Source organism: Haematobia irritans, chromosome 5 (genome assembly GCF_050003625.1).
Source record: "Haematobia irritans isolate KBUSLIRL chromosome 5, ASM5000362v1, whole genome shotgun sequence".
NCBI classification, from domain to species: domain Eukaryota; kingdom Metazoa; phylum Arthropoda; class Insecta; order Diptera; family Muscidae; genus Haematobia; species Haematobia irritans.
Window position 1 is genome coordinate 98,554,751 of NC_134401.1, and position 10,741 is coordinate 98,565,491.

The following is a 10,741-nucleotide window of genomic DNA, read 5'->3' on the forward strand; positions in this document are numbered from 1 at the left end:
AAATAACCGGTTCATTGGTAGTGATCACTCAATTTTTGCTTTTTAATATAAAGATTCAATATCTGAGTTAATTTAAAGATTATTGCTTTAAAATAAAAATTTCTTTCTTTACTTTAAGGAAAACTTGCCTATTTTATATGGATACGACTTTAACGGGAGGACAACAATTTCAAAGATTAGTGACCAAAAATAAAAAATTTTAAGATTTTAAACAATATTTTGATTAAAATTTCTTTATTTTCGAAAAATATGTCCTTAATGTTGTGAAAATGTATGTGTCCCAATGAGCCCAAAATTATTTTCAGTGTACTATGAATTCGGCGGCTTAAATATAAGCGATTTCAATGCAGCCAAACACGCCAATTCGGAAACATTTTGCGAATTCGTTTCCCAGTCCATACCTGTATATTCAATGAAAATGCAAAATGACCCATTTGTGTGTAGCTTTTAGAGGGTTAATATTAAAGCCACACAAAAAAAATAATTTTTGGCTTCAATCACAAAATTAATTTATCCAATTAATTTTTAATTGAAATGTCTTTAATCACAGAAATTGTAGTATCAATAAAAAAAATGAAAGTCAATTAAAAATGTAATTAATTCAATTAATTTTAGTGATTGATTTTTGCTTCAATTAAAACATTTGCTGAATCGATTAAATTTTTAATTGAATATAATTGATCCAACAAAAAACTTAATTGGTGCAATTAATACTACTCACAAAAAAAAACCAGCATAAATTTTAATTAATATTTTATTCAATCACACATTAATTGGATAAATTAATTTCGCGATTAAAGCCAATAATTGATCCAATTTTAATTGATTAAAAACTAATTGATGATCGAATTCGTTTTTGTTTTGATCTAAAATTTTTTTAATTAATTATATTATTAATTGAAAATATGGATGATATTGTTCTATGTAACTATGAAGGATATTCTCTCTATAAAGGATATATCAAAACCTGGGCCTATGTAAATATTTCGATATGTTACCAATGGAATGGTAAACGAAGTCTACCACATCATATGGCGGAGGGTATAGCAAACAACATTGTAACAAATTCAAATCAATCATGCATGATCATTTAAACAATCTTCAAATGGACTGGTTATATAAAAACCTTCAGTTGGGAAACATGTCAATACCTTTGATAACGGACAACAAACATTCAGCCATGAAGTGGGTGGTTAATTTCATTATTTTCCTAGCGTCATTACCTCTATTCGGCAATTGTTGGACGCCCCTTAAGGTTATTCCGGTAAATATGTCGTCAATAATCACACTTGCCCTAATTTATTGCAATAATTTCTTCATCTCCTTGTAGAAACAATGGACCTATGAATTAATTGAAATGACTTTCTTTACCAGTAATTCTGATATTTTGGGAATGGAATATGAAATCGAACGTATAGATCGTGGACGTTATGGTTTTAGTGGTTTCTTGGATTTCAAACGTGATTTTGATGATAATGTTCTCGTTGAGGTTACATTGCAAAGGAGCAAAGATAAAAGTGGACCCTTTAAGCCCATGCCCATGAAAATCGATAATGTTACCCTATCCACAGCCATGAATATGTTCTACAAGACTATGATTATGGATGCTGTGGCCGAATGTTGTGACAATGCTCCCGTATTTGAGGGTAGGTTTGTTGCACCTTTAACGAAGCGTCGAGTTCAGATCAATAAATGTGAAGTTTCTACCGATGGATTACCAGACATTATGTTGGAGGGTTATTATAAGCTACGCACGACCTTCTTTGCTGACGATTTTTCAGGTTATCTCGATACCTTGGTTTATATTGAAAATTAAAATCATCGCAAGGTCGAATATGAACATACGAGTATGTATATAGAGTCACCATAATTTTTTAGTATACTAAATAAATATTGAATATCATGAATATAATCCTCCTCATATAAATACTCAAGGTACTGACACTTTAATAACACTAAAATAGCACGGATCAATTTGTTGATGTAGGGTAACTCTATTTTCAGTCAGCTGATTGTTATAATGATGTAACAGTTGAGGTGACACTGGTGAGACTTAAAAGCTTAGATACACTGGAAAACACTGTTTGCAGGCATTCAGGCCATTATTCAGAAGCGATATCAGCTTCGTCATCGACAGTCAAGCAGCTCTAAAGGCCTTGGGCAATGTAGACATAAGGTCTAGAGAGCTTAGGGTTCTCATTGCAGAACATAATGCTCTCTCTTTGCTGGGTACCTAGGCACTGTGGAGGCTAAGAAGGTGGCTCATGGAGCGAGTAATGTCCTTTGCGAAGATTTTTCTCCGTTGTCTTCATATCTTTAGAGTAGTCATGTGAAATACGATAAACGTTTTGTATCTTCAGAAGGTTGCTAGCAAACCAAATTGATATTGGCCGAAAAATACCGTAGGAATTGTGAAAATCTGATTGCGATGAGCAAACAGAAGTTTAGGTCCTTAATTGTTATTATAACTGGGCAGTGTCCAGCATTATTCTTTAGTAGAAACATGATAGTGGGTTCTTTTTCTTTCAGGCTATCACCGATCTGCGAGAGCGTAACTTAAGGAGTATAATCGCCTTCATCAGTGCCTCTGGTTGGACGTTTTAAGCAAATGGAAGTTCTTGAGTGACTTTAAAGAAGACAACCTCACAGAGAATATGTTGAAAAAATTACCTCGAGGAATCACAATGGACTCATAGTGATTTAAGTGGACTTCAATTCGATTCAAGAAATGTTGTCATCCTCTACAACTTAACCTTAGCTATGAGTGAGTGTACATAGGCGACAATAAAATATTACTCTCGTGCACACCTCTAAAGTATACACTCAAAAAAGTACAGTCTAGGCAGTCAGGGCAGTGACAAAAATAGCGTTCCTCATCCCCAAGACACGCCCTACATGGAACATGCACTACTGCTCCAATTCGGTACAGATGTGCTCTCAATTCTAGATGCCCGGTCATTATTCCCATGGCCCTCTTGACTGCCACCCTACTCTCCTTGAGTAGTTCTTCAGACGTTTTCTTGTGTGGGTCACCCCATAGTATTTTCGTCATCCTTCTGACCATTGTATTGGTCTACATCGCTTTATGTGTCTCCCGTGCCCATTCATCCAACTCGGCCCGCGTTGTCTCTATGGTGTTATGATGTGGATCCTGCCGTATTCCGAGTAGTCGTTGATCATCCTTTTGCATTCTAATAAAGGGTGATACGGTCAAAATTTGGTCAAGGGAAAACGCGTGTAAATCGGTGAAATGGTTTACTTAAAAAATCAAATTAAATTTCTTTTTCAAGTTCAATTAGTACAAAATTCAGGAAAAATATTCAGTTAGGCTTTCGCTTTTCCAAATCCGAATTGCCGGGCCTCACGCTTGACACCTGCCATCAGATTTTGTACAGCCACCTTGTCCACCTTCTTCGCCGCAGAAAGCCAGTTTGCCTTGAACTGCTGCTCGTCCTTAGCAGTTTTTTGGTCTTCTTTAGGTTCCGCTTGACAATAGCCCAGTATTTCTCAATTGGGCGGAGCTCTGGCGTGTTGGGAGGGTTCTTGTCCATGGGAACCACATGCACGTTGTTGGCAGCATACCACTCCATGGCCTTTTTACCGTAATGGCAAGATGCCAAATCCGGCCAAAACAGTACGGAACAACCGTGTTTCTTCAGGAAAGGCAGCAGACGTTTATTCAAACACTCTTTCACGTAAATTTCTTGGTTGACAGTCCCGGAAGCTATGAAAATGCTGCTTTTCAAGCCACAGGTACAGATGGCTTGCCAAACCAGATATTTCTTCGCGAACTTTGACAGTTTTATGTGCTTGAAAATATCTACTACCTTTGCCCTTCCTTTTGCCGTATAAAACTCCTGTCCCGGAAGCTGCTTGTAGTCGGCTTTGACGTAGGTTTCGTCGTCCATTACCACGCAGTCAAACTTCGTCAGCATCGTCGTGTACAGTCTCCGGGATCGCGCTTTGGCCGTCGTATTTTGTTTATCATCGCGATTTGGAGTCACTACCTTCTTGTAAGTCGATAATCCGGCTCGTTTTTTGGCTCGATGCACGGTTGTAGACGATACACCCAGCTTATTTGCGGCATCTCGGAGAGAGAGGTTAGGGTTTCGCTTGAAACTACCGGCAACTCTCTTTGTCGTCTCAGCGGCTTCCGGTTTTCGATTTCCCCCCGATCCAGACTTCCTGGCTGTCGACAAACGTTCCCCAAACACTTTAATTACATTTGTAACGGTTGATTTGGCAACTTTTAGCGATTTTGCCAGCTTTGCGTGCGAGTAGCTCGGATTTTCGCAATGCGCGAGCAAAATTTTGATACGCTGCTCTTCTTGCTTGGACGGCATTTTGACAACTGAAGCGTGAATTCCAAAATCAAAATAGCAGCAACATTCTACACACACACACCTTCAAAATGTGGGGTGTTCAGGTTTTTTAATTACAAAATTGAAAGAAATACGTCAAGTTTATATTGACCAAATTTTGACCGTATCACCCTTTACAGTTCTCAATCGAACCGTAGCAATGTCTGCTATTGCCTACATTGCCCTCCGAAAATCAGTGAAAATGTTCACCTTTTGTAGCGTCGTGTTATTTCCGAACCAATTAATACATTCTGTTATGACACGCACTTCTACTACATAATAGAAATATGATCTAGGTGTCTGGGTCCTCCACGACCAGTCCCGTCCCTTCACCCATCTTCGATCCATCGGTGTGGCAGTTTTTCCCCTCTAGTATCTGTTCCCATTCTCCCAGAACCATCTTTCTGGCGTTAGGATGTCACACTCGGCATTTATGGCCTGAGATGATCATGGATTGTTGCGGCATCCGCTATTTTACCTATCGTCTCCCCTATTATCCTTTAATGGTTCGTCTTGTTTCGTGTTTCCCAGTCATGCCAAGACAACATGTCCGTTGAACCCGTTGTAAATTTTCTATCTTGCACTTTCTATCCATTGATATCAGATTATCTACAGGATTGGCTTTATTACGCTCCCTTATATCCAGTGCGTAACCTTTGGATTAATGCCCCATTTAGAGACCACCACTCTTCTACACAATGTCCAACATCTATAGGCTTTCTCAGTCCTCCCTTTGATGTGGGTCTTCCAATTCAGTTTCCTGATCTAAGGTTACTCCTAAGTACTTTATTTTATCAGAAACTGGTATTATCTCGCCCAAAATACTCGGTTCGATATATTGGGAAATTTTCGTCCTTCTAGAGAATAGGCGTATTTCTGTTTTTTTCCGGTTTAAAATTCAGGTCCCTGCGTTTTGCCTAGTTATGGTCATCATTTAGGACCCTTTCCTGCCCTCATGCGGAGTCTGTTAGGTTCCATTCCTGTAGACGAATTAAAACAACGTTTGCGGAACAGATGAGTTCAAATTTCCCCTTACGTAAAATCCTTGTTTAGTTGTGACCCACAGTAGGGGCATTAATTTACATCCTTCTGGAGTTCCCTACTCTACATTGTCCATTGTGTTCACATATGGGACTTTTAAGATCCAGTTACCTAAAACAGGTGCCAGAATTTGATAAGTGTGTAAGTGCTAACGTTGTTGAAAGCTTCCTCAATGTCATGGAGTCATTGTCTTCAGCAGGAATGATGTTAGACTTATAGGTCAGTATGTCTTTGAATTTGCATAACTTGCTTTCCCGGGTTTGGGTGTGAAGGTTACCCTTGTCTCCTAACAGAATTTTGGAGTGTATTCGAATCTAAGGCATGTATAAATTTCGATTAAGTGAGGCGCTATATAGAAATTGAGCATGGTTTCCGCTGGGGAAGAAGTAGGACCACGTTGTGTGAATTAACAACAAACATTGCAGGGATTGAGTAGTAAGAGGCCACATAAACGTTCGATTCTCGTTGCATTGGTCTTATCAAGGCGTTTAGTGTATCCTCTTAGGATATATTTTGGGATCTTCTTTGACTCATAACCTTAAGAGATGGTTGGCAAAGTATATGACTGGCAGACAGTGGCGGTTTACTGCAGGAGCTCCTCTTCAACCATCCACCTGATAACCGATGTGGATAGCTGTTCCATAGTTACATCAGGTATAGTCATCATAGAGCTTGAGGTGAAGGTTAATGACTACCTCCCTGCACGTAGGAACTTCTTTGACAGCTAGAATCTTAAACTTTCTGCTCCTAAATTGACTGCAACCTTTTTCACATGGTCGACTAAAAAAGTGAACCTCTAACTTAATATCCAAATGCATGGTCAGAGCATCCCCACAGGCAAGAAGACCAAGATTCTTGATGTGACGTTTGATAGTTTGTTATCTTTTGGAAAACATGCGGAAATGGTAGATAAAAACGTTGGGAGTAGAAACAAGATCCTGAAGGCATTGGGTGGTAGCATTTGCTGGAATGATAATAAGACGATGCAAAAGATCTTTGAGTCTATTGATCGACCCCTTATCGATTATGCGGCCTCGTTTGAACTCGCAGTATTATCGTTACCCACTAGATCTCAGCGGATTGCCACTAGATCTCACTCCAAAACACCTGAACAGTATCCGCATTAAGAGTCCAAAATACACTCGGTGAGCCAACACTGCAACCTTCTCACCCACCAACACCTGATAAAGTGCAGAGGGTAAATCACCCAAACCATGCCACATCCAAGAGGATACCATCCACCTGGTTCGATTTCAGGAAAGAGATGCAATCAATTGACCACTTGCGAAGTGATAATAGAGTATGGACGGTATTGAGGGCGGAACACACGACAGCAATTCAGAAAGCAAAAGTTATATTAACAGGTTGGCTGATAAGTCCCCGGTCTGACACATAGATGGCATCGCAAGTATTAAATGCATATTATTTTTATACAGTACCAACCTTCAAATGTTTCGTGTCAAAATTTGACGTCTGTAAGTCAATTAGTTTGTGAGATAGAGCGAGAAATGTATTTATATCTTAATGCAATCGACCCCTTTAATGTGCTTGACCCATATGAAGGCGATTTAAGACATCTTGGCGTCAAAATTTAAGGAGAGAACCGGAAGTTGCATCTTCTTCATTTCTTCTCACAATATTGAAAACGTAAATGGCTAACTGACTGGCCCTATATAAAAACTGTCAACTATTACCACTTCTCATAAATATGATAATTATCGCATTTTATCACAGTGTGGGAGGCATCTTCGTCAACAACAAACAAACAGTCTAGTTCTTATCGCCCAAATTGGTTTGAGATAACAATTGTTAATGAATCTGGTTTCTAGTGAAGATGCCCAAACAGATACCCATCGAAATAAAGATACCAAAATACAGATTCTACGAAAACAGATAAAAAGATTGGAGACAAGCAAATAAAAATAACGTAGATAAAAATTGGTACAGGAATTGAATAAAATAAAAATTCTTACCGTAGGGCTGTCAGTTATGAAATTCAATTTACGAATTTTGGATTTGAACTCTTGATAAACTTAAAGCACATATTCCGATTAGAAGTAAGCCACTTGTTGTAGAAACTACAATAATTTTTGTTTCACTGAGCAACATCCACGCAAAAAAAAGCTTTTCTCCCAAAGAACATTCAAGTCCATATATTGAGAGCCTGAGATTTTGATGGCCATTGTGCGGTAGAGATGAAGCGAGGAACCTTCTTATTAAGCCATTGTTGGTTGATGCATGCTAAATACGATGGTCCTGTTGGAATGACCATGATAAGCGTCCGAAATGTTTGTCTGGCCTGGGTTTCAATGCTGTCCTTGGTACATTTTTCCGATAAGATTCGACATTTATTTTTCACCAACGGTCCATGAATACGAGCAACCATCGGCCGTTAAGGAAAATTCTCAGGACAACATAGGCTCACAACGTATAGTATAAAGTAATCTGTCATCGAAACGTGAGAACTTCGAGAGGAAGTTCGAGAAAGTTCTAGGTTCGAGACAGACTTTATTGACTCTATTGGTGTTGCTAAATCCAGTGAAACGGTGATCATTTAATAATCTTAATTCCATAAACGAAACCCCTCCCTAAAAACCGACCCTCAAATTTAACTTTCGGAGCCTCTTAGAGGAGCAAATTTGATTTTATCCGGTTGAAATTTGGTATGTTATGTTAGTATATGCTTTCCAGGAATAGTGCAAAAGTTGGTCCATACAGGTCCACAATTATAAATAGCCCCAACCAGATTTGCCTTCTGGAGGCTCCTAGAAGATCGAATTTCTTCCGCTTCAGTTGAAATTAGATACGCGATGCATACATATGCCCTCTAACAACCATGCACACTTTGCTCCCTATCGATCCACAACTAACAGGTTGGCTGATAAGTCCCCGTTCTAACAAAGAAAAACACATTTTTTTTTGTCAAAATTCGTTTTTATTATTCAACATAGTTCCCTTCAAGAGCGATACAACGATTATAACGACCTTCCAATTTTTTGATACCATTTTGGTAGTACTCCTTCGGTTTTGCCTCAAAATAGGCCTCAGTTTCGGCAATCACCTCTTCATTGCAGCCAAATTTTTTCCCTGCGAGCATCTTTTTGAGGTCTGAGAACAAGAACAAGTCGTTGGGGGCCAGATCTGGAGAATATGGTGGGTGGGGAAGCAATTCGAAGCCCAATTCATGAATTTTTTCCCATTGTTCTCAATGACTTGTGGCACGGTGCGTTGTCTTGGTGGAACAACACTTTTTTCTTCTTCATATGGGGCGATTTCGACCTTCAAACGCTCCAATACTAGTCGCTGTTGATGGTTTTTCCCTTCTCAAGATAATCGATAAAAATTATTTCATGCGCATCCCAAAAAAACAGAGGCCATTACTTTGCCAGCGGACTTTTGAGTCTTTCCACGCTTTGGAGACGGTTCACCGGTCGCTGTCCACTCAGCCGACTGTCGATTGGACTCAGGAGTGTAGTGATGGAGCCATGTTTCATCCGTTCACACATATGGACGGAAAAACTCGGGTGTATTACGAGTTAACAGCTGCAAACACCGCTCAGAATCATCAACACGTTGTTGTTTTTGGTCTAATGTGAGCTCGCGCGGCACCCATTTTGCACAGAGCTTCCGCATATCCAAATATTGATGAATGATATGAGCAACACGTTCCTTTGATATCTTTAAGGCCTCTGCTATCTCGATCAACTTCATTTTACGGTCATTCAAAATCATTTTGTGGATTTTTTTGATGTTTTCGTCGGTAACCCCCTCTTCCGGGCATCCACTGAGTTCACCGTCCTCACCACGCTTGAATTTTGCATACCAATCAATTATTGTTGATTTCCTTGGGGCAGAGTCCGGAAACTCATTATCAAGCCAAGTTTTCGTTTCCACCGTATTTTTTCCCTTCAGAAAATAGTATTTTATCAAAACACGAAATTCCTTTTTTCCATTTTTTTTCACAATAACAAAAGTTGCTTCAGAAAAGACGCTCTATCTCACAAACTAATTGACTTACAGACGCCACATTTTGACACGAATCATTTGAAGGTTGGTACTATATAAAAATAATATGCATTTAATACTAGCGACGCCATCTATGTGTCAGACCGGGGACTTATCAGCCAACCTGTTATATAGCCCCCATATAAACCAGATTTGAACTCCGGAGCCTCTTGGAGGAGCAACATTCATCCGATCCAGTTCAAATTTGGAACGTGGTGTTAGTATATGGCTGCTAACAACCATACCAAAATTGGTCCATATCGGTCTATAGTTAGGTTAGGTTAAAGTGGCAGCCCGATTAAGTTTCAGACTCACTTAGACTATTCAGTCCATTGTGATATATAGCCCATACCCAATCACACAAAAATTTGTCCATATCGGTTCATAATCATGGTTGCCACTCGAGCCAAAAATAATCTATCAAAATTTTATTACTATAGAAAATTTTGTCAAAATTTTATTTCTATAGAAAACTTTGTCAAAATTTTATTTCTATAGAAAATTTTGTTAAAATTTTATTTCTGTAGAAAATTTTGTTAAAATTTCATTTCTATAGAAAATTTTGTCAAAATTTTATTTCTACAGTAAATTTTGTCAAAATTTTATTTCTATAGAAAATTTTGTAAAAATTTTATTTCTATAAAAAACTAGCGTAACCCGGCCCGCTTCGCTGCGCCTTCCGAAGCGTATTTGGAGGGACATTGTGCGTTAACTTAGTCAACTATATCCTTCGTGCTGAAAACCAATACGAAAAGATTTGAATTCTTTTAAACAAATCGGACTACTTGATTTTTCGTTTATAGGTACAAATACGGCGGGAATGCATATGTAAAACGGTTCGTCTTAAAAAATGTCGGGGAGAGGGTGTACCCTTTCCTCCAAGTTTTTTAAATAATGTTCTGTATTCAAGTAGTTAGACAATCTTCTATATTTCTTGTGAATTTTAAGTGTGGTTTGTCAATGAAAGGTATCCTTCTCCTCAACATATCTGAAAATTAAGCACTATATTATAATAACCTACAAAGAATTACTGTTTCCCATCCAATAAATCGCTGGCAGAAGCCTGTGCAAAAATCATAAAATTATGTACCGAGTTCCCATTTACGGACAACCATCTAATTTCAATTTAAGAAAAAAAAAACAGACAAAAGTGAACCCTCTCACCTCCCACCTTGGCTCCACTCCGACCTGATATCGGACTATCACGTACCCTATATTAATCTCACAACTACTCAAAGGTCCCTATAAATTCTATCGAAGTAAATCGATAAAGTTTATTTCAATTTTCCCCTTCCCCAACCAGATATGGAAAAACCATATACTAATTTAAAAAT

At 38.5% G+C, this 10,741-nt stretch overlaps 1 protein-coding gene across 1 annotated transcript; it reads left to right on the forward strand.

Annotated features, from left to right (window-relative positions):
- Positions 1–1,063: 1,063 nt before the first annotated feature.
- LOC142239073 (uncharacterized) lies at positions 1,064–1,912 on the forward strand. Its single transcript, XM_075310837.1, has 2 exons — positions 1,064–1,264; positions 1,331–1,912. The coding sequence occupies exons 1-2, from the start codon at positions 1,079–1,081 to the stop codon at positions 1,814–1,816; spliced, it is 672 nt and encodes a 223-aa protein (XP_075166952.1). The 5' UTR covers positions 1,064–1,078; the 3' UTR covers positions 1,817–1,912.
- Positions 1,913–10,741: the final 8,829 nt, after the last annotated feature.